Source organism: Poeciliopsis prolifica, unplaced genomic scaffold, assembly GCF_027474105.1.
Source record: "Poeciliopsis prolifica strain line A6 unplaced genomic scaffold, Auburn_PproV2 SCAFFOLD018, whole genome shotgun sequence".
Taxonomy (NCBI): domain Eukaryota; kingdom Metazoa; phylum Chordata; class Actinopteri; order Cyprinodontiformes; family Poeciliidae; genus Poeciliopsis; species Poeciliopsis prolifica.
Window position 1 is genome coordinate 5,913,797 of NW_026562393.1, and position 24,245 is coordinate 5,938,041.

At 40.4% G+C, this 24,245-nt stretch overlaps 1 protein-coding gene across 6 annotated transcripts in view; it reads right to left on the minus strand.

The window, feature by feature from the left end:
• The window catches only part of LOC129367875 (C-terminal-binding protein 2), a 108,607-nt gene that overhangs the window by 2,668 nt on the left and 81,694 nt on the right, over window positions 1-24,245 (minus strand). For 4 of the 6 annotated variants that reach the window (XM_055042502.1, XM_055042500.1, XM_055042503.1 and 1 more), the window contains 7 exons: window positions 18,089-18,243; window positions 12,669-12,813; window positions 9,759-9,965; window positions 5,263-5,477; window positions 3,164-3,294; window positions 1,392-1,519; window positions 1,057-1,174 (listed from right to left, as the gene is read on the minus strand). In XM_055042502.1, the coding sequence (XP_054898477.1) occupies window positions 1,057-1,174; window positions 1,392-1,519; window positions 3,164-3,294; window positions 5,263-5,477; window positions 9,759-9,965; window positions 12,669-12,813; window positions 18,089-18,243 (1,099 nt within the window). Of the gene's footprint in view, window positions 1-162; window positions 238-1,056; window positions 1,175-1,391; window positions 1,520-3,163; window positions 3,295-5,262; window positions 5,478-9,758; window positions 9,966-12,668; window positions 12,814-18,088; window positions 18,244-24,245 lie in introns of all 6 variants that reach the window. The other 2 variants (XM_055042506.1, XM_055042501.1) reach the window with 1 other exon arrangement.

Genomic DNA, 24,245 nt, shown 5'->3' on the forward strand with positions numbered 1-24,245 from the left:
CATTCACTGCCATCCAGCTCTACTCTGAGTTCAGTCAAACGGGTGAGTTCTCGAGGGGTGGGGTGGTTTATAGAGGTAGGGGAGAGCACACATCAGGTGAGTTCAAGGTGAGTTCAAGGTGAGTTTAAGGTGAGAAGTTTCCATCCATGGTGTCTCATTTACCTGCTCCTGATCTAGGCATTAATTTTGTCTTGGGGGATGCCAGTTGCTACAGCCTGGAGAGTTTGGTTCACTTGGCTGCATGAAAGAAGGAGACGGAGGTGGACATGCTGAGATAAAAGAACCCAGAACTGAATATAATGGACACACAGGTAGAGAGTGTTTGGGGGCTCTGTGACACAGTATCTTGCTAAATAATTCATATCCCCTGAATTTTTTTTACATTTTGTTGCACCGCACCCACAAACTATGATGATTCTTATTGGGATTGGATGTGATGAATAAAAAAGTAGTGGATAATTACAAAGTAGAAGGAACATGATGTATAGTTTTCAAACTAACACATAAATATCTAAAGACACACCTTTTTGTTCAGCCTGCTTTAATCTGGCACCCTTGAAAACTAGTGTGACTAATTCTTTTGTCATTTGCAGCCAAGTAAGGAAGTCAGCAAATGTGGAAGAAGGAGATATAGAAAAGTGGGAGCATAACTCAAAAGATTTTGACGTGAAAACCCAAATTGTTCCCTGAACGCACCATCCCTACAGTGGCACATGGGGGTGGCAGCGTCATCCTGTGGGGAGGTATTTCTTCAGCAGGGAAAGGGAGGGCAAGCAGCACATTAACCATTTTAAAAACAGATTTTTCTTTTATTTTGTGTTTCTCTGTCAGATAAAATCCCAATAAGACCAGTAGAATTTGTGGCTGTAAAGTCAATGTAGAAATGATTCAAGGGTGTGAATACTTTTGTAAGGCACTGTATTGACGGTTTAATCACTCGTCAGCTGGGAAATATTAAATGAGCTCACTGTGAAGAAAATCACATAAAATGGTCTCCGTCCTTAAATGAAGGACTTTTAAAGACACATACAGCCCTCCAGAACTTTCCGCTCCTACCTGTAGGCAGCGCCGTTGAGCTCAGGGTGAACGCCTGGTTGCTCCATAACTCCCCAGGGGGCCGTGGTAACAAAAAACTCCTTGTTCACACAGTTTCGTAGACTATCGGGGATTCGTCCTACCAAATGAAACGGACACAGAGTAGAAGACGGATGAATCCAAAAAGATGGAACGACCCGCTAGATGGCGCTGACGAGCAAACGAGTTGCTTAAACATATGCAAATCAAGATGACGCGTCAGTCTGGATGTTGTTGTGAAATGCTGATGGAGCATAAGGACATACTGAGCCAGAGCTGACACCTGTTCCACGGGGATCTGTGAATGTTCTGCGTACCTGTGATGGCTCTTCGGATTTCAGTGGCAGCCGCCTCCCTCATTTCCAGAGAGGACTGCTCACTGTACCAGGCTGTGTGAGGCGTGCAGATCAGGTTTGGCGCGTCTTTCAGAGGGCCCTGTGCAAAACTGCAGCACACACACACACAGTTTCTATAAATTTTCCACAATTTTACGGTTTTATAGTTTCTAATTGCTGTTGTTTTTTTTTGTTTTTTTTTTTTATTGACAGCTTCTAACACTTTTAAATTCTCAATAAAAAGCCATTACATATTTTTTTTAAATGAGTGTTTTCCATAAATCAAACCTGATTTCCACTTTAACAATAGCTTAGCCGCTACATTTTGGCATTTGGAACAAACTCATTGCTAAAGAAACCGGATGTTCACAGAAAACATCCAAAAGCATAGCAATGGAAAACTTAAGCGAATCAGTCTATTAGAAAGTTTTAGAGCACTTCATGCTTCCTTCTGCTTGGAAGATTTCTACAGATGTTGATTTCATTTTTCTGACAAACTTGTCACCTGCCCACTTGAGTAGTTCTGGCAGTATGATAATGGCTGGTTGGCTAATAATGCCTGACCAAAACCTATAACGAATCTATTTTACTAAAATGACAAAATAGAAAATGGATGAATCAAATTTTTGTTGATGTTCAAAAATACTGAGATGCTCCTAATAAGCATCTAGAATCAGCAAGTCTCCTGTCTAATAGAAAGACAAAATCTCATCTTGTTTATATTCCTTCTCCTACTCTTCCTCTGTCCTCATAAGATTCCTGTGTGATCTGCTTGTGCAACGACTCGGCAGCAAATCAGAGCCGTGTCATGTGGGACAATTGGGACAAAGTTACGCTCCATCCCTTGTTGACATATTAGGTTAGTGGATCACTTTCAGCCCCGTGCAACAGCAGCCAGTCAGTTGGGCAGCCAGCCGGAAACACACAGCATCCAAAAACCTCCCATGATGCCCCTGATGCGTGAACGACTCATCAGCACCAGCTACCCTCTGAGATCTGAAACATGGATCTCTAAAAGGTGGGAGACTGGAGGACAAGAGTTAAGTGACTTCTTGGCTCACAGCTTAAAAGAAGGAAGGTCGATGTTTTTGCCAGCAGTTTTTAACCGTTTGAGCTCAAATTCAGAAACGGAAATCTGCAGTTAGCTTATGGCCAACTGAACCTTTATCTATTTAAATATGCTTAAAGCTAAAGCAATTATGCTTTCATTGTTGCCAGATTGAACAGTTCAATTACATAAAACAAAGGGTGGACAAAACAAATTCTACCAGAATTTTCAGACTTGCAAAACATTGTTTAAAATCACACAATTGGAGCATTGACCAACAATGACACCCTGTGTTTGAGAAGATTGGAAAGCAATCTGAAGTCTTAACAAATTTCAATCAGATAGGAACAAAACGTCGATACTGAAGAGATGCAGCAAATAGTTAGCCAGAAGTCAACATAGAAGAAATCTCTTGATCTTAAGGCTACAAAACTGGAGAATAAAAATCAGCGTTCTTCCTCTGGATCAGATAGGACTTAGAGCCATGTCTTTTGATGGCTAAATGGAGAGAATCTTGTAATTTCTTCACTTTATGTTGGATTTAAAACCACAGTGGGGAACAGTCTTCATAAAATTCTGTCAAAGCAATTCCTCCACAACTCTCTGATTGACCCTTTTAGATGAAGATCGGGTGTTTCAACTCAATGCCTCTTTCCCAACTGGCTGAACTTCCTTTTGTACATCCGGTTCAGTCTGAGCGACTTACGCGAAGGGCTCAGTTTCATGGACGTCCAGGGCGGCTCCCCGTATCCTGCCCTCCTTCAGCGCCTGAGCCAGAGCTTTCTCGTCCACCAGGCCTCCCCGCGCGGTGTTGACCAGAAACGCGCCCTGACGCATCTGTGACACAGACAAAAAAATAAACAAACGGTCTTTAATTATTAGGCTCTGCTTGTTTTCACACACACACACACACATTTCCATTTCCATTTTAGCATCTGAGAAGAACCGTCGACATTTTTAGACGCATTAGTGAAGAAAAAGTGTTGCTTCATTGCAGCACTTAAAGAAGCAACTGAGAGTCATGAGCTTTGTAGAAATGTGTATTTAACTGGGTTAGGCTGTTACTCCCACTCTTACTTATCTCTTCATGCATTCTGAACATCTCAACGAGGAGACTGGAACGCTGAGGAGGAAAGTGCAGATGCAGTTCCTCAGCTTCCCTGCAGATGTCGCCTCAGACGGCGAGTCGGAGAGCAGCTCTGTCCCTCCGCCTCCCGCTGTGCAGCCAGTCAATATATTTGTTATAGCCGTGGGCTGGTGCTAATTGCATTTGACAGAGCAAAGGAATGAATTTGTGTCCAGCTTTAGTGGAGCTTCAGATAAAAAGCTGGTTCTTTTTTTTTTTTTTTTTTGTCTTCACCCCTCTTCACTTTTTGCTTTCTTTAGGTTGGGACATCCCACAGGCTGGAAGTGTGATAAACCTACAGCTCATCAGTGCCCACTTACCAGAAATCACTCTAGGCAGGTTCAGGGTACTGATCACATCAGATTTAATTTCTATCCTCTGAGGTTTTTTTTGTACTGTCCATGTATGACCTTTTAGGTCTAGTCACAGCTACCTCCAAAACGTCCATGACTTTATAGTTTTAAAGTTTCATCCTAAGAGAAAAAACTTGAATGCCTGTCAACGTGCAGTGACATGAAAGTATTTTTTTTCTTTTTTTGCTTTCTTGACACACATAAATGTTTCAGATCATATCACGGTTAACATCAGACATGAGTAAACAAAAAAGATTATTTCCTTTATTAGAAGAAGTATTACATCCAAACCAACCAGATCCGATGTGAAAAAGTTAAAAAAGTAATGGCAATGCCACAAACAGGTGCAATGACTCCTTTCAGATGATTGCATAACAGGAATTACGTATTTTACATTGCTTTGCAAAACTTTTGATGAACTCTTTTCAGAACTGATTCAATTCAGCCACATCTGAGGGTTTTTTGAGCAGAAATGACCAGATTAAGCTCACACCAAAACATCCTAATCGGAATCAAGTCTGGACATTGTTTTGGAGTTGTGCTTTGGATCATCATCTTGCTGCATAACATAAGTGCTTTTTAACTTAAGGTAACAAATTTATGGTTGAACGTTGTCCTTCGGCAATTACAGGAACAGAGCAACATTCATGGCTACATCAATAACAGAACCCATTTCAGGACCTGGACAAGCAAAGCACCACCATGTTTGACCGTCGATGATCATCTCTTTCTGAAATATAAATATATGCTTTCTGGGAAATGTGAAAACACAATTCCAAAATGATAACAGAGTCCAACTCTGTTGATGTCATCCGGACCCTAAGAGGAGGCCTGGATGTATATGTCACTGTAACCCAATGCAGACATCAAAACTGGATAGACAAGACAGATTTTCAAATAAAAAAAAAACTAGTTAATCTTGCATTTCTTCATTATTTGTTGAACATGCAGTATTACTACAAGACCTTCAAAAACAGAAACACAAAGATATTTGTTCCTAAAGACAAGCTCAACAGCTTTATTAATGGCATAGAGTAGAAATAACTTGAGAGTTGTCGTTTGTACAGCTCTTCTAGGTTAAATTAATCATAACTAAATACCTTAATTATTTAACTGAATTCTTGATTACATTAATTACAAGATCCTCTTGGTTTGTTATATGATACTAACTGACATATAATTATCTTTGATTCATCCCAATCCATTTAAATCTGAAATATTTAATGAATTGGTAAATATTTCACCCTTCAGACTGATTTTTGATAGCTCTTGAGACAGAATCATTTACATCACATCACTATGGTTCAGTCATCAGGCCGTTCTCACCTGTTTGATGGTGAAGTCGTTGATGAGATGATGGTTGTGCTCATTCAGGTTGCAGTGCAGGGAGACGCAGTCGCTCTGGTAGAGCAGGTCCTGCAGGGTGTAGACGCGCTGCACGCCCAACGAGCGCTCCAGTCCGTCCTGCAGGTATGGGTCGTAGAAGATGACATTGAAGCCGAAGACCTTAGCCCGGACGGCCACTGCCTGACCCGAACGACCTGCGGGCACAAGCAATTTGCGTAAGTGCACACTCCAAAGGTGTGCTAACTAATCTCAGCAATTAATTTCCAACACTTTGAAAGTCTCATATGTCTGTTAGAGAATATTAGGCGACAGTGGCGGTCTTAAATCAAGACTGGTGGACGTAGCAGACAGGTGAGCGAATGACATGTAGCTTTTCTTTGCTGGAACAATAATTGTTAATTAAAAATAGTTTGATTATGTTTTACATATCTGCAGTAGATTTCTGTGCAAATTCTGCGAAACCCTCTTATCTTCAATGCAAGTTTTTCAAATCAGTTCATGACTATTTGTAACAATTTCCATCAGTGAAAGATGTTTTCCTTGTCTTGAAGAGATTAAAATCATTGAAGAGTTTGAGAAAGAGTCGTGACACAGAAATCATCTCACAGAGTGAGGTAACAGACAGTGTTTCAGAGTGGGACTCTGCTGCACATATTAAGCGTCTCCGTCTCTCGCAGCCATGTGTTGTGTAGGATGAGAGTCTCCTCTCGAGTTGGCTGGAGGAAGCGTTCTGCTCGGTGGCTGCAGAGTAAAGGAGAGCTGTCTGGCGTTGGCTGTGGAAAGGATCGATAATGTCCTTTATGCTCTCTGGGACTTGTCTCTCTGAGATGGAGCGTTATGTCCATTAAGAAAAGAGAGGATTCAGAACGGAGCAACAGAAAGTTGCAGCTAAATTAACAGCTAATTATTCAGTCATTTTCTAAATAGATTCAAAAGCGATGGTTGGCAAAGTGTTTCCAACATGATTAATCATTTTACTTTTAGACACACTCAGCTTCTGTTTCTGTCGTAGCTGCTTTATACCCGGGTATTTTCTGAGCACACTTGAGCTCCTCAGAGTAGAGGAATCAGGGTTCCTGCACATATTTAATGACCAATTTTCAAACTTTTCCAAACTCAGATGAACAGACTTTCCTTCTTCATTTTAAATGCACTACTGGATAATTCTGGATACTGCCCTTCACTTTAAATTCTACAAAAGTTACCAAAGCCTGAAAAAAAGTATGGATGGATGGATCAAAAGCCAGCAGAGAGCTTTGCCTTGGCTCTAGAAAATATCAGATGTATTCTATAAGTCATAGAAAAAAAATCTAATAGAAGAAATATCATCTATTTGAATATATTGTTACAGTTGATCACTTGAATAAAATTCAAGTGATTTATCTCATGTAAATACATATTTTTTTCAGTACATTGGCACTTAAGTACTTAAATTGGGGAATCAAACTAAAGATTTAATGAAACTTATATCAAAATCACACAAAGAAATGTATTTTTTTAATTGCTTTTTTGCTTCCTGTGCTAAAGTACACCATGAACTAATTTAAACTGCTGTTGTGTCTCGCTTAACCTACAAGTTGAGTGATTTATTTGTCACGTGAATTTCCAGGTGTATTGCAGTTTTCATATTCATCAAAAACAATTTGTGTCCTTTTGCAGTATTGAATTATGGCACTTTTGGCTTTCCTTAACCCTAAAGCTGGGCTATGGAAAGCAAATCGATGATACTTTAGGATACTGCTAGAATGAGATGTGTATATTTGTACTTCAAATGTCATAATATGTACCGTTCTTCAGCAAATGACGTTCGACAGCAGTATCTCAATTTCATCCACGGCCGCTCACCACCAGACAAAAGATGTCAGAGATGTGTCTGACTTGGTGCTAACAAGTTTGTTAACACCATTAGATCAGAGAACACAGAGGAGAAACTGGTTTAGGGAGTGAACTGAGGCGTGTTTGTCAGGTGACAGTCGCGGTGCCGTTTATATCAAAATGATGTAGCAACTGCCTGACCCAGAACGGGGACAGATTGTGCTTTCCTCTCTCCCTGCTGTAGCGCACAGAGTATTTTAGATTTTACTGGTCTGAACTAACCACAGCTTGTCAGAGAGCAAACCACCTTTATCATTACTTGTAACTTAAATATTCACACTACATTTTTATTCACCAGCAAGCCTCTTTTGGAGGAGAAAATGATATATTGACCATCATTTGATAGTTGAAGGACCCAGTTCCAGATGCCATGGGAACAAGACGATTGTCCCATTTGTCCCCTTCCTGTCAGAGATACCAATAGCTAGATAGATGTATAACAAATGAACAGATGGATGATATAGATGGATGGACAAACAGATGGATGAACAATCAAACAATCCATTTACTCCAGACTTTTCTAGACAGTGTGAGAACTCTAAGGAATGAACTTATTGCCATCCTCTGTTGTTTCTGATTGCAGTCTTAAAACTCAGCAGAAAGGGGGTGTCTGCATGTGATGTGAATCACAACAGGCTGTTCTGAAGCTTAAAAAAATTGTCCTGCAGCTGCAGGCTTCTTCAGCCATTTTCTACCAATATAAACATTTTATAGTTGAAACAGAATCAGATTTATTTACAGCTGATGCATTGAGAATAAAACGACATTTGCTTTTTGTGGCACCGCGGCTGTAATGGAAGCTATATAAGATACCTGAGTATCAAAGCTCATTTCTGTTCAGCTTCTTCATGCACTGATCAATACCAATAACTGTAAAAGAACCAGAGGTTCTGTCGCCCATGGGAGCGTTTCAGTGTCTGGCTCGTTCTTGACTTGACTTTTTGCTTTGTGTTGCCAACCTATTCAAAGAGACAGAGTGAAGATGAAGACCTCTGAATGTTACATAAAATAGTAGCTGGATATGACAGAAATTTAAAGCAGGGGTGAACTGGATGTATTTAATGCTTGTGATTAATGTTTTGCTTCCAGTATTAAGGAAAAAAAAAATCTAATAATCCTTTTATTTTGACATTCGGACATTTCTAAACATACATTGATATGTTACAGTTCAATGAATTCATTCGTTATTCAGATAAAGACAATTAAATGAATTACTTAAAAATCTAACAAAGCAGAAGTGACTCAAGTTTGACACCTGAAGAACCTTTGTATCTGCAGCTGGCAGCCCAAGCAAACTCCAGCATGCCTTTGCTTTTCCACTAACAATGGACACTGTTTGAGAACTGCTTGAGCCAGAAGGACTCCAGGATGAGGCTAGAAGTGGGAGGATTGGGTAAAAACAAGAGAATGAGGAAGGCGGTTTTCTACGCCAGAGCCCAGTGCTCAGGCACGGTTAGTCTGCACAGCTGTCTGGGACCTGCAGGTTGTGTGCGTTTGTGTGTGGACACAGAGATAAGGTGGCACTCTTCAAATGCTTATGAGAACGCTGAGCATTCGAGTGCCCGGCAATGTTGACAGGAGACAATGGATCAGAAAACAACAAAACAAAAAAAAGCACACACACAATCAATAGAGAAACAGTGGCCGAGAGTGAAACGTACACATTTACACACACTAAGGCAGAATGGAGTACGCCATGAGGGCTGATTATGGCCGCGCGAGATGTCAGGGGAGAGCAATAACAGAGACGAAGAGTCGAAAAACAGAAGAGAAGAAAATAATAAAGATATTATGGCGGAGCATTAGAGCGGTGGGCTGTGAGAGCGGATAGAGGGAGTCGGCCCGGAGGGAGGCCAAACAGACAACCTTGAGATAATCTGGGGGACGAGCAGAGCAGGAAAAAAAACAACCTTATCAGAGCAGAAAAACAGAAGGCCCTCTGACTGGCAAGGAGATCTGAAAACACACTACATGAAAGTAGTGTGCACTGGCTGGTGGTCGGCGCTGATCAGTGAATGCGTTGTACCCGATCGCTACCAGATTGCACGAACAATAATGATCATCGGTATGGAAGTTATTTATGAAGAATACTGAAAATGAGCTATTTTCTGTGAGCGTGAGGTGTTGAAGTCAGAGGAAAACAAAGAGATGTAAGTAGGGATATAAAAAGAACTACATCAAGTTTATAAAACAATACTGGGTTCATTAAAACAAGATGAGATGAGAGGAGATGAGATGAAAAACAGATTTGGAAAAATTACGACGCCACGTGTTTTCTTTCCATAAATGAGGCGACTGCTTTGTTGCGGCTTCATCTGTGATCGTTGCCACAATCTGCAGATTGTATAAAGGAAAGCCTAATAATTTAGAGAGCCTGTTGAAGCTGCAAAACCTCCTGCTAGACTTTGCATTTTTTGTGCTGCACGAGAAAGAACTTTTTGGTTTCTTCTCCTCAGCCTCCTTAGACATTATATTGATCACCTATGGAGTGTGCACTTGGAGTGCAGAGAAAATCAGCGTGGCATCTCCACATAGAAAGCCTTTTAAGGGAAAAGGAGGAGATTCATTACTGGTACAAAAATAAGTATTTGGATATTCACCAAATCCGATGAGGCCGAGGGTTTCGCCACGGATGCGAGCGGCACCAGAGGCCACCTCGCGGATCTGTTCCACGCTCTGGACCCTCGTGCCCTCCCGAAGAGCTTGATAGAGCCAGGTGTTCCGCCTGTAGAGGTTCAGGATGTGACAAATGGTGGAATCGGCCGTCTCCTCCACGGCTGCAGAGGGAATGTTGCACACAGCAATCCCTGAAAAATTAGAAAGAGGCCAAAAGAGTTTAAAATCAATTTGAATAGGTGATGCAAAAACAAAATTATCAGTGTTCACCCAAACTATGGTTATCAACGTAAAAAAATAAATAAATTGTTGCTTGGAAAATGTTCAGCTTGAATTGGGATAATAGGATACAAGAAGCAACAATGCAAATGTCTGTGTCAAAGTTTATTTGCTACCCACCAAACATGAATACTATGTTAAAGTAGCTTATATAAACCCAAAAATCTTTATTTATGTTGCACCTTTTTATATTAAAGTGAACTATCACAGCCAAATGCAAGCATTCTACTGCCAATAACAGGATGACCTGAAAACATTGAAGTTTTAGGGACTTTCTGTTGAGTTATATTCCAGCAGAGTGTTCTCAATTTAGCTGCCTTCAAGCAATTTAAACCTCTGACCTCGCGGTATTACCTCGTCTTTCCTTCACATCTTTTTTTTATACTCCTTTCAAAGCACTTCTGCCTGCCCTGGCTCTCCACTAATGCCCTCATCCCACTCTGTATCTCTGAGTAACAGCATGGTGGTCTGCGGACAGCAAAAAATACCCAGAGCCTGTTCAATGCTCAATCAATGGCCTCTTTTTTTCTCCTCTCGGAGAACAGCCGTCATATCTGCGCTGCCTTCTCGAGGCCTGATAGCTTTTTGACTCCTGTGTTGCAAAAGGCAGCGCGCTGTCGGTGAGTGGGTGGCAGTTAGACACAGTATCTCGTATTGGCAGGGAAATGGCAGCTTTGTCAGCTCTAAGAGCTGTTTGAGCCACTGAGCCTGCTGATAGGAGCCTGGGTGGTGGTTCAGAGGATGAACCAAACTCTTTTCTTCCTTTTACTTTCAGTGGCTTTCAAAAGTCTGGCTCGTAGTTCCATCTTTGTGGTTCATCTTACTATTTAAACACTATTCTAAAAATGCATACCAGGAAACTCAGAAAAGGTACTTGAAGCAAATCTTTTCAATGAAAAATTCCCTTCAGACATGGATCTTATTTTTGATCACCATCTTCAACACCCTGTTTGAATTTTTTTTTTTTTTTGAGCACATTCCAAATAATTTGATGAATCACTCGCAAGCAATCTGCATAAATCCAAATACTGGCGTTTGAAGTGGAGCATGTCATTGACAGGTAAAAGACCAAATGAGGAAGATGGCGGGGAAAACTCTCTGTAATGGAATCAATGGAAACCATTTGAGTTAAAACACTTTTCACAGCCACACCTCCAACCAAACACCTGCTGCTATATTGATTCAGGTTTTCTTTATAGTGAAGCAGTGTTACTAAAACCCCCTCATGCTTGGTCTTGTGACGGATCCAGCTTTTAAGTAAATTCCACGAATTTTCATTAGGGCAGATGTGTTAACCCACTATAAACATGCATTATCTTTTGCATAAGCAGTTTGGTGTGTTTGGGATCATCGTCCTGTTGGAATATGCATTTAAGTGTTACACTGAGGCAAAGTTCAAGACTTCAGAGGTACACTTTTTTCAACATGCCATTGTTTTTGTGTAAATAATCAGTGTTTCTGGCACTGAAATAACCCCACAGCATGATGGCACCACCACCATACTTGACAGTTGCTACTGTGTTTCTAGATTTGACTCATCTGAATATACTTCTCATCATTGATCAAATGGTTTGTCTCATTGTCGCACAGCGTTTTTTCCAGAAAAATATTTGACCTCTACATGCAGGTAGTCGCAAATTTCTAACAAGCATGAAGGTGTTGATTCTGGAGCAGGGCTTCGTTCACGATCAACACCAGTCCTATGACGTTTATAGCAAAATAAAGCCTCATCAATGATTGAGAATGCAGTAACATTTTTTCCAACTCTTAGCACTTGAGAGTGTCAAAGATTCCTGAGTTGTTCCTGAACTTTTAATTAAATTCCTCTCATATTACTTACTAGAACTGATAATTTAGGAATATGCAGCTCTTAAGATATGAGTCCAAAATTATTTTTTGTTGTTGTTTGGGTTCATTTTAATCATAAATACTTACCATTCTTCTAAGATCTTCATTGAGTTTTTTCATTAATCTGCATATTGTTCAATTAAATATTGTCAAACAAACGGTTTAAAACTATTTTGAAAACCTGAAGACAGAGCGGTACAGTAAGGCAAAAAAAAAGTATGAAAAGATGTCAAATGCCAGGGCCTTTTCCCAGTCTATAAAAAAAAATACTACAATAAACCACTAGATTAGGTCCCAAACTCAACAACATCTTTTCTATTTCAAACAAACAAACAAACAAATTAATAAAAAAAATTACTTCCTGCAAGACCTAAAGGAAGTGCCAAACTGTCAGCCAAATGGCATTTGGTGGTTAATTTAATAGCATTAACCTCAAGTAGGCTTTGTAAACTAGATGGTAAAAAATGCCATGCCAGGATGAATAATATATTCATAAACAGCTTGCCATAACCTCACTTTTAAAATGACAACTGAAGCAGCCACTTGTTTTCCACTATACACTAAGGTCATTTGTGTATTGTTTTGGGCCGAGCGCTTTAGATCAAAGTCTGTTCTAATTTTGCATTGTTGCACCAAAATAAAAGCATTAAAAACACATTATCAGTTCTGAATGTGAACACGATAGTTCATATGATTACAACAATTAATGTGTAAAATGTAAACATGAATAGAGGAATATTTAAAACCCCAAAATAACAATTCCTTACCTAGTTCTCCAGCTGCCTTTATGTCGATGTTGTCATATCCGCTGCCGATGCGGATGATGATGCGTAGGGCTTTGAACTTCTCCAGGTCCTCTCTGGTCAAGGTGATGGTGTGGTACATCATGGCTCCCACTGCCTCATTTAGCACCTGCAGATGCACCAAGACAAAAACGATGCAAAACTATTTCTTCTTTTGTCTTAAATTCTCATCACTTGCTGTGTGCTCACAAATCTGCTTCTCCTTTGAATGGACTTTGCAACTTTGCACAGATCACAATGTTCCTGCACTGGATATGTGTAGTTACAGCCACCAGAGTTGAGTAGCTGGTTGCCTTCCAACGAAACACCAGGAGGCCTCTGCTCTATTCAGCTTCCCACTGACAAGGGACGCTGCGTTGGGTCAACACCAGCCAAATTGATCAACAGCACCGACTGTAGAAAGCCGGATTGGGTAAGAAAGAAGGCTGTGTGCGGTAAGAGCCCATGAAGACCGGACAGAGAGGCGGAGGAGGCATTGTGCTGCTTCTTAGTGTGTGCTTGCATGTGTGGGTGCGTGCGCGTGTGTGTGTGCGTGTGAGCGTGGGCAGGGAGGCGTGCATGGACAAAAAGATAAGGTAGAACTCTGGAAGGGCTTGAGAGAGTAGAGCATCTGTCAGTCCGGGATGTTGAGAAAGGCCAGGAATAATATACAAACAGCAAAAAAAAAAAAAAAAAAAAAGAAGAAGAAAAGAAAAGAAAAAAAAAGGAAACATGTTGCAGAGAGAGTTTGCCTGGATCTGTACTGCTGCATGATCACCAGGACTCCATTCAGACCTAGAGAGTGTTTATCCGTCTCTATAGTGAGGTCAAAGCTGACTCTGACTGTACATTCACAACAACAGAGTCAAATGTGGCGCTAGGGAGATAATATTTTAAAAACTACATGCCCGTGCTGATCAAGATCAAATATCAATTTCAGAGTGTCACAGCGTTGCATCAACTCCTCTTGAACGAACGCTCTAGCCAGTCTTTCTGTGAATACATTTTATGCATTTCTGTTTAAGAGGAGAAGTTATATGTTTAAGAGATAAACGTGGTTTGCTGAAAAATGTATAAATTTAACCTAGAACAAAAGTAAGAAAAAAAAGATCTTGTGAAAATACTGTTGAAACTGTGAAAGAATGCCATTTTTTCATAGTGAAACAAGTTTTGGACCATTCGGCAATTCAAAGTGACAAAGACTTTCAATCTTGAATAAATGCCTGGTGTTGATTGAAATACTTAGGAACTGTACAGTATATAAACTATTGACTATTGTCAGACAGTGATTAAAATATGATCTCTCTTTTTATGCGGTGAATGAGAATATCTGCATATCAATTTCAGCTGTTCACAAAGCCATTCATGCACAAAAGCAAAAATACAAATAAACATAATTACACCTACTTTCGATATGTGCTGAGACCAGCTGACTCATCTGAAATGACTATTGACTAAACCAAAATAACTATAAGTGACCTACTGCTGGTGGATAATCATGACTGGAATCACATAAACACATTTCTTTATGCTGAGTGGATTGTACAGAAAATGACATTCAGTAAATGCTGATGAAAACAGATTCAAAGTATCCCTCAGCCGATTATCTCACCTTAATACAAAACGTCACACGAATAGACCAGAACTGCAAACGACAAAGATGGCTAAGTGAGGAACAGAACCCAGAAAAATATCGTTCTCCAAACGACATTTGAAATGATATTCAAGCTTTGGCAGCACATGGTTAAAATATGATCATTAAAAGGTGCTTAAGAGGACAAAAGGGAAGAAGCTATTTATTCTCCCCAGAGGACAATGGAAATAATTTCTGTTCTTTTAATGTTTGTTCAAAAAGTTGTTTTTTGTCGATATAGAGCTACACAATTCTGGTGACTGAATCAGCCTGGGAACGAACAGATGCACATTATTTAAACCAGAAAATAAATCCTGTCAAAATTCAAGAAGGAAATAGAGATGTGCTGTTAAGCTAAGTTAAATGAATGCAAACCCTTGCATATGTAGTTAAAGTAGTTATTTTTAAGTTCATGGGAGAAAGTTCTGGGCATCCCTCAGAAGATCCAAAGACTCAGCAGTGGATGAATCTGAATTGTGCCACCTACAGAGATCAGTAGCAGTGAAACACCCGAGGGCTCTCAAGGTGACCCGGCCTGCGAGTCGGTTTGATGAGGATCTAAACTACTCCCCATCAGAATCTGCCCGGGCCCCTGTCAGCACCTAAATAACAGCGCTACATTCACCTCCAGCCAAACTGAATTAGCTTTCCTGTGATTAGTAGATTAGCTCTGAATTTCCATACTGCTTTTATTAGCACTGTGTCCTGGACAGGGCTTCCAGATACTAGTTCAAGGTTAAAACACTCCTTACACACACACACACATGCACACCATCATCCCTCTGCACTGAAAGCTGAAGGATCCGTTTTTTTTCCTTCTGAGCTTGAGGAGAATTTTGTTGGAATTTGGTCATTTATTTTAATGAATATTTTGATCATTATTTTGTCCAGGGTTCCAACAAATTTTCCATATAAAAATGTCACACTTTTCCACACCCAATTTTCTTAATCTTTTATGGACATTTTACAATGCAACATAATTAAGTTCACCATGAATTTATAGCTGTTATTTCGGTGGTGGGCAGGCTTTAAATATGCTTCAAATAAATAAGCAAAGGAGGGAAAGATGGAAGGATGTGGGGAAGGGAGAATGGAAAAAGAACAGATGGAAGGAAGGAAAGAGGGAGGGAAAGAAGTAACGAAGAAAGAAAAATGGTAGGAAGGATCATTAAGACGACGGAACAGTGAATAACAATCTAAAGAAACTTTTCATACTATTCAAATCTGGGATCATTGAAATCTAATTCCGTACTTTTCAAAACAAAAGTCTGAGTGTTTCTTCAGTGCATGGGAAGTTCAGAAAAATAAATATTAATTAGACGCCTATCAAACAGAAAACCATTCGTGTGTGTTTGTGTGTCTCTGTGGTTAACAGTGGAAGGATTTCATGGTTATGAAGTCACCCTGCACACAGTCCAAAGTAGATGCAATGTGGTTGGAACATTGAGAACAAACTTTTTTCCACCTGACAGGAAAAGCTGTTTTGTTAAAACAGTTGCTGCTTAAAACTACGAAGCATTGATTACTTATTAATAAAAGCACAACAGACAAATGACAGAATAAGCCCATGTTTAGGATGCTATAAAAACCTCTGTTTGACCTCACTTTTAAAATCCATGTCAGCGATCGTGAGAGAAGGGGAGAGTAAAATCGTATCTTATGTTAATAGTGTACTGGAAACCTAAAATAAGGGCAAATTCAGGACAGATGCACAAAAAGAACAGCTGAAAATTTGTATTTGTAAATGTTCTCATTTGCTGGAGAAAGTTACAAACACTGATATGGAAGAATGCTACTAATTTCAAGCTTTTAAGGTTTTGTGTAAAGCGTGCCTTCTCCACGATGGAATAATTAATTTGCTCTGTATTGTTCTAATCAAAACTTAATAAGTTTAAACATATGCATACACTCCCACTAATAATTTTAAAATGGTTCGTTAGGCAACCACCCACTGTTTGAATCCATCAACCAGCTTCTGGCATAATTTTGGATGAATATTTTTCAACTCTTCTGTGATGAGTGGAATACGTCCATTCAGAAAAACGTCCATTATGTCTCTAGAAGCTACCTTATCCAACTGCAGAAACTGTTGTTATGCTTTTGGGGTGATTGTCCTGTTGTAAGTCCCCATCTGTGATTTTCAACCATCTAGGTAGAAATGAGAGAATTTGGAAGTCGTCCACATCCACTTTGTGCAACGTCCCTATTCCACTGACATCAAAACAGTCCCGTAGGATGACACTGCCACCACTTTGCTTGATAATTGTTTGTGCTGTTAGGTTTAAAAGCCTCAACTCAAGAAAGACTAAAGAAACACCTACGTTGACTTGCTCGTCCAATCGTTTTGCACTTTATTTTGTTTGTTCAGTCAGGTTTGGCCCTTGAGAAACGCTTTCCTTTGGAAACACCGACTTCGCCTGCAGACGTACCTGCTTGGCTCCATCAGTTTTCAGCTCATGGCAGGCCTGAATCTCTCTTACTTCTTTCTGAACACCTTAGCCTAATTGCTGTATTAAAAAGGCTCACAAAGACTTTGTCCTGAGACAAGAGTTCTGTCAACATTTTATCATGCTGATGAATCAAGTGATCACTATCGGAGAAAAACTTTCAATGCTGGCAAAGAGAAACAACCAGCTACAGACCTTGATTACAGACAATATTATATTATATTATATTATATTATATTATATTATATTATATTATATTATATTATATTATATTATATTATATTATTTACTGGGCTTCAATACATCGCTAAGCTTAACACTTTCAGTGGTTGAGTCAAGCTGAACTGTGTGATAAGCCATTTTTGACAGTATGCCATGTGGGCTGCGATCCAAGCTTTACAAGCGGTATATGAGGCTGTAACGCCTGAAACAAAGACAAAGGATCATTGACCTTGGCGGATGAGCACAGGTGCTGGATTTCACTCAAGTGGGTTTGTAACATTTTTCTTGCTCTGTCATTGCTCGAGTGTCATCATTCACGTCTCGCCTAAAAAAGTTATGTCTCTGGCAGGAGATCTGTTGGTCTTTTAGTTTTACACAACTTGCAACTCCAATGTAGGCGCACAGACGCGCTCGCCTGCTTTATGCAGAAATTCCACAGTTATCGACACTACATCTCTGCATACATGCAGTGCAGGAAAGATATTGGACATTTTCAATCTATCACGCCCCTCTGGGTATCCAGACTGCAGGTTATTACTGCGAACTGCTGAATATGCTGCTGAGGTGAACATTACAATCATGTTTTTCCTGATAAGGTAGTGTTAAAAACAAACAAAAAGGTATCCCGCACTCCCCTCGCCTCTTCTCTGCCCGAGGTCTGTGATTGAATTGATCTTTATGCAAATGCTTCTTTTTTAATATGTCCTATTTTCATAAAGACAGCGCGACGAAAAGATGCAGCGGCTCACTCTCCATCTCTAGATGGAGAGATCGCTCCTGGGTGATACCCATCTCTGCAGACGTATATTGTTTTTCAGCCGGAGCGCTGCATAAAAGACAATAAAGAACCTCGACAAGCCAATGTAATTACACTGCATCCCCGCCGTACAAGACGCTCTATTAGAACAATGGCACTGATATAGGCATCGCACCCAATGCCCCGAAGTGACATTAAATCATAATGAAGCCACTATTTTTTAACTGCCGAGTGTACATGAGGCCAATATAACACGATTCACACATCAGCTCGGTGATAGAGGTGGACATGAGCGATCTCTCTATCAGCTTTTGGTTGCTATGATGCATAACGTTGTGTGTCCTACCTTCTCGTGGATCTCCTGTGTTGACTGGGCATCGCAGAAGGCGACGGTTGCTAAGTCTTTCAGGATGGGCATCTCCACGGTGCAGTCGCGCCCATCCAGCAGTGCCACCAGCGGGCGCGGATGCATAGGCCCGTTCATGATTTGGGGCCGAATACCTGAGCGGGACGCATGAGAAGAGAGGAAAAAATTAGTGTGCGGGGCTGCAGAGAATCATTTGTTGTATTTAAAGTCTCAACTAATGTTTTTTTCTTTGCTTTCAAGACGTCATTAATAATAAATAATGATAAATAATAAATAGTTCTTTAGGGATTTGAAGATTTTCCAAAATACATTTCTCACTCTTTTTTTTTGTTCCTTATACCAATGTTACACTTTTTGTTTCTATTTCTTTTTCCAAGGTTTTTGTGGGCTCTAGAGGCCCTTATTCAAAAGTAGGCTGACAGGAAAGAGGGCAAGACGTGCGGCAAATGTCGCTGGGTCCAGGAATTGAACCCGCGACAGCAGAGTCAAGGACTAAGGCCTCCAACCGTGGGTCGCGCTAAACCCCTACGCCACCACAGCACGTCCCCAATGTTACACTTCTGAGACTCTGGCTTTTTGTTAGTCTGGCATCGCCTCATTTGATACTTTGACACTAGCATTCAGTTTGATCAGATTTTTCAGACATGTAGAAAAATGAATCGCTGGAGGAATGCTGGAAGGTGCCAGGTCTGCTGCACATGTACGCTGCTGTTGCAGCATCACTGCAACTGAGGCTCGAATGTGGGTGGAACCTTTCTGGAGTGCATGGTACCATGAACCCTTCTTTTCATTTTCATTTCACCGAGTTTTCCCAGAGAACTGAAACGGGGTAATCATTGAGTCATTCAGCAGGACACTGATCCAAAACAGCAGAGCCTTTAGAAAACGTGTGAGGCAGAGCTGAAGAGAATAAGAGAGAGTCCAGAAGAAGAACAACCTAAAAAAGTCTGGCCTGTTGCCAAAAAGGGGTTGGGATCTTTTCCTTCCCTTGACTAAGTAAAATACTCAAATTAAAACTTGGAATATTCCCATTTTTTTGGGAGAAATTATAACACAGGAAAAAAAGGTTAATTTAAAAAGCTTAGACTTCTTACATATATTCACTTGGAGAGTGAATATATGTTTGCAATTCTGCCTGGCAAAATGCACTGGCCCATGAATCACATTGACAATGCTACTAATAGCTGATCACACAGAGACAATGCTTATCTGTTTCTCTTACTGAATCTCTGAGTGAACATTTAAAGGATCAATTTGACGGCAGAAAAGTCGTCTACAACAAGAAGAGCAAAGTTTAGAGGAAGAAGAAGAAAAGGAAGTTTAGCTCACATGTACTACATATTGAGGCAATACTTTCATCAGACAACAGGAATGTTAAAAACAGTACAGCAAAGCTATTTATTGTTTTTAGATTTCGACCTGTCGCCAGTGGAACATGCTGAGCTTGCACTAAAATCTTTATAATGCAGGCTGTTTTTCTAATGCTAGCCTTTCTAACTACGCGTGTCGTAGTAATTGCTAATACAGGCTGCGAAAGCCAGTTTAAAGTGAAAACAGCGCAACTATTTTGTCTATAGTAAAACTCTATTTACAGTGACTGCTGTCTCTTGTGTGCCCTTATCACCTCTGGTCCTAATGCAAGCTATCAATGACTGCTCAGTGCAGGAAGGCCAGAGGAAAAATGGTATTCTGATATCTTCTTATTTAGCACCTTTCAAAGGAAAAAAAAAAGAAATTGGGTTTGGTGAAAATAGGTATCACATTTTGGATGGGAGGTGAAACAAGCTTCAAGAATTAAGACAAGTGGCTCAGCAGCCCTCTAAACTCGTTTACAAGACTTCTTAAGTTGTGGGTGAAAGTATCAAAGTTTACTTCAAGTGGAAATGGAAAATTGGCAACAAACACTATAATTTCTAACATCAAAAAACTATCAAATCAAACAGACATCAAATTAGAACTTAGCTGGTTTCATTGCATAATGCTTTTTCTGCAACATGAAAGACTGTGCATGAGTACAGGAGGTGATTAGAATGTAGCGGGAAGCCCGGCTGCTCCGTACTAACAAGGCCTGCTCAATAAATCAATGCACCTACTCTGGACTGGATTAGATTTACAGGAACACTCTCAGAATCACAGCTCTGAAACACCTGCATTACACTCTCAAACTGTACACCTAAACATGAGCGTAAGCAGCTAAAAGTAGATTCACACAGCAAAAAAGAAAATATATTCCCCACAGTGGCGCTTTGACAGCTCCAAGCTGAACGGACAAGCATTTTCTCGCTTTTCAAGGGAAGGATCATAGATTGGCCTCAATGGGGGATAAAACCTGCAATCGGCATCTTCACAGAAGAGTTTCTTTCACGGCGTGTCTCAAAAGAGTAATGTATCACTGAAATGGAGAACGCTCGAGAAAACGTTACAAGCCTGGAACAAACCCCATAGCCGATTCACATCTGCACAGCGGCGCGGTTGACAAAGCATGTGTCGCATTTATGGTTCTGTCGCCGAACGGGTCGCTTCACCATTTTCTCGCTTAGACTGAAGAGAGTGGAGAGGAGCCGAGTTCCCCGGTGGCTCGACCTTCTCACACATCCCTGCAGAGGATGGCGTGTCGCGCCGAGAAGACAGACAATTATCGGCCCTGCTTCATGCAATGTTAACAAGCGAGGAGAATAAATATTCATGTTGCTTCACATACAGATGGACCAGAGATGGAAAGACTGTGTTCCTTACGGATTAACAGCTTTTTACACTATAGAGGTCATGTTAATCACTCATGGTTAGCAGCGATCTAAGATGACGTAATACACTTAAATTAATCAAATAAAGACTTAAAAGTGTCTTTCATGGTATCTCTGCTCATTATTTGTTTTGTTTGTTTCCCTCTTGGGTCCAGCCACTTTGTTTTTTTAATTTTAGAATAAATTTGACTATGCTGGTGCAAATTGCATAAACATGCCCAAGCTGTGTATTTTGGCTGAATTGGAAGTGTTTATTAGTAAGTCTTTCAAACTAAATCAAGAAAACAGGTGCTTCTCCAAAACAGCTAAAAAAATAAAATAAAAAATACAAAGGCTGCCAAGAGGTTATCAGAAACTTTGAATTCTAGCAGAAACTTGAAACAGAAGCATTTCTTTTTTTTTTTTTTTTTTGCAAAGAAAACATTTAGACCTGCATAAAACCTTCATAAAGACAAGCAGAAGAATGAGTTACAGACTGCAAAAGCTGGACTTAAACTGATGCTTCGTCCAAATATCTGTCAGTTTTAATCTACAAGCCTTTCGGGTATCTGTTGGAAGAATGAAAATAAAAATAAGTTTCCTCTCAATATTGCAATAAGTTTAAGCATATATTCAAATAAATAAGTGCAGTGGTCATTTGAAAAACATTAATATTTTGAAATGACCTTACCGAGTCCAGATCTAGAGATAACAAAATATCTATTTAAGAGCTGTAGAGCTAGATAAGATAAGATGTCCTCACAGTTTGACACATTCAGGCAGAATGGGCAAATACAGGATGTGGGATGAAGGCAGACTCCTCCTAAACAAGAATAACTTGAAGTAAAAGGAGCTTTTATGAAAGTATGAGTTTAAGGGTGCGCACACATTTGCATGTAGATTATTGCATCTTTATTTTTTTTCTAAACATATATTTTTCCAGATGAAATGTACAGTACAGAATATGGATTAAAATGTGGAAAAAAGTACACAGATTTTTTTTTATCATCTAGTTTTGATGCCAAGTCTGGCATTTTGTTCAGCATGTGCGCACATTTGAGCACAATGTCATGGGAGAGCAAGAAAAAGGCTTTCATCACTGAAACTGGAATTTAACGGGTTCAGTTCAAAATGTAATAATAAATGTTACATGGATCTTTAGTTAATAATGCCACTCATTAAAATTTGTTTTTAGTAATATATGTATTAACTGTACAACTTAAGACACAGGTGAATCACATAAAAGACTTAATGCCAGTAAGACTCATTGGGTCAGCGTGCGTTGGGATTACGTCAGCGCAGGCTGATTAGGGTAGATAAAAGTGAGATTAGGAGGTTTAAGATTAATAGGGTTGTGTCGCTGTTGCAAGCCTGAAAATAAACAGATGTAAGTAGTAAGGGAAAAGTAGTATGCTTAAAACAGACCAAGCACTGCATGTTAGCCTTAAAAGCTCCCAGGGGTCATATTAGAGGAGAGAGAGATGAAAGGGAAAAACCGAGGACGTAAACGACAGGAGCGGCGCACAGAAAAGCGAGCAGTCCAGCAGTGCAGCCTTTTAGGCCGGGCCGAGTGGATATCATAGCGCGAGTGTTTGCCTCCCGTTGCCCGTCTGTTGTCAAGGTGATCGCTTGACAGGCTTTTGCCGTCCGCTTTAGCACGCTATATTTTTAACACCACTTGCGTGCGAGACGAGAGTGGAGGTCGGAGGCAGAAACCTCCGATATCTGCGACGTGTTTGTGGTGCCGAGATGCTGCGTGGCCTGATAAACAGACAGCCTGACCCCTGCAAGCAAAGCCTGCTCCCGTGTAACCCCTCCACCGCCCCCCACTGCAGACAGGTGATGACATACTGACTGCCTGTTACCTCTGATTTGTGACAGCTCATTTAACAATAGAGGTAGATGGCGGAAAGCGGACCGCAAATACAGAGTCCATTACATCTGTAATTACTAACCTGGATCAGACAAATTAACTAACTTTAAATCTAAAAACATTCACCCATTAACCAGGTCAAGCACAATATTTATTTTATATGACAACCAGCATGGGGAAAAATGATAAGAAAAAAATATTTAGTGATTATAGTAAAATAACATTGATTACCCTTTAACAGATTTCCTTTGCAGTAGAGTATCTCATTTGTTGCAATGAGATAGGGATAATAAAATATATTTGTATTATATTCCTTATTTTTATACAACTGGATGGGCGGCAAATTATTGACATGTTCCATGCTTTCTCAAACACTTGCTAATTTTTTCTCAGATTGTGTGACTTGACATGTGCAATGAATTGCCACTATGTAAATACAATTAATTTAAGCCACCAAACATTGTTTTGGCAGCTGAAACTCTTTGCAGCACTTTCCAACAGCACTCTCTGATTTTGTCTGGGGGGGATTTTCCCCAGTATTTTCAGCAGAAATCACGGATTACTGAAGAGTTTGACCAAGACATTTCTTAGATCTTTTAGAAAATTGAGCAAGGGAGACAGCGAGGTGAAAGTTTCAGTTTGCATCTCCTCAAAAACAATCTTATCTTTTCTCTGATGGCCACTGGAATTTTTTTGGGGGGGGGAAATCAGAGCAGTGAGCTAAGCAAAGGGGGAACGTGAGCTGTTAACTTCCACCAGCTCGACGAACCCATTCACATCACACAAATTTCACGCAAAATGAACATTTAAAGAAGAAAGAAGAAGAAAAAAGCATCAACTGCGGAGCTCTGCCTTTCAGAAATAAGCCACAAGTGTTATAATCGAAGCGGTGCTTGTATGTAACAGTTTTAGACAAGAGTGGGTGTGTAGGTGAGAGAAGCAGTGGATGAAGCAGGAGGAGAGAAAAGCTGTTGGCAGGCCCCATCAAAACCCTCAGGCACAAGTTAGATTGGCTGAACTCTGTGAATCATCCACTGAGTTTCTCTGTGTCTCTAGCTAACCTTTCAGTCTCTTCCTCTTTAAATCTCCTCGCTACAGACTTCTTTCCTCGGCTACATCTCACAGCATCGTCTGCTGTATCGCGCTTTATTCCTGGGGATCCTTGTGCGATAGCATCTTCTGACAGCTCTTCTTCTCTGCTAAAGTCTGGCTCTGTGTATTTGTTTGCCCGCTGCGTATTTGAGTCACTTATCTCTATTCGCACATAAATTTCCTACCGACCTTGGCTATCATTCCTCAGCTGTCTTTCGGTGATCTCCAACCTTCCCCTTTCCGTCATTCCCTCACCTCGACTGTCACTCCTCCTCCTCTTTTCCTATCATTCTCTCCTGCTTCTCCATTCCAGAAGCACAAGGCGCTGTGCGGATGTGTGTGTGTCCTCTGTGTGACAGGCTGATTTTCACTCTGCTGATTTTGATGGAGAGGAGATGATGTATTCAGGCTGGGGAAGCACGGAGGTGACAGGCAACACTCCCCTCGT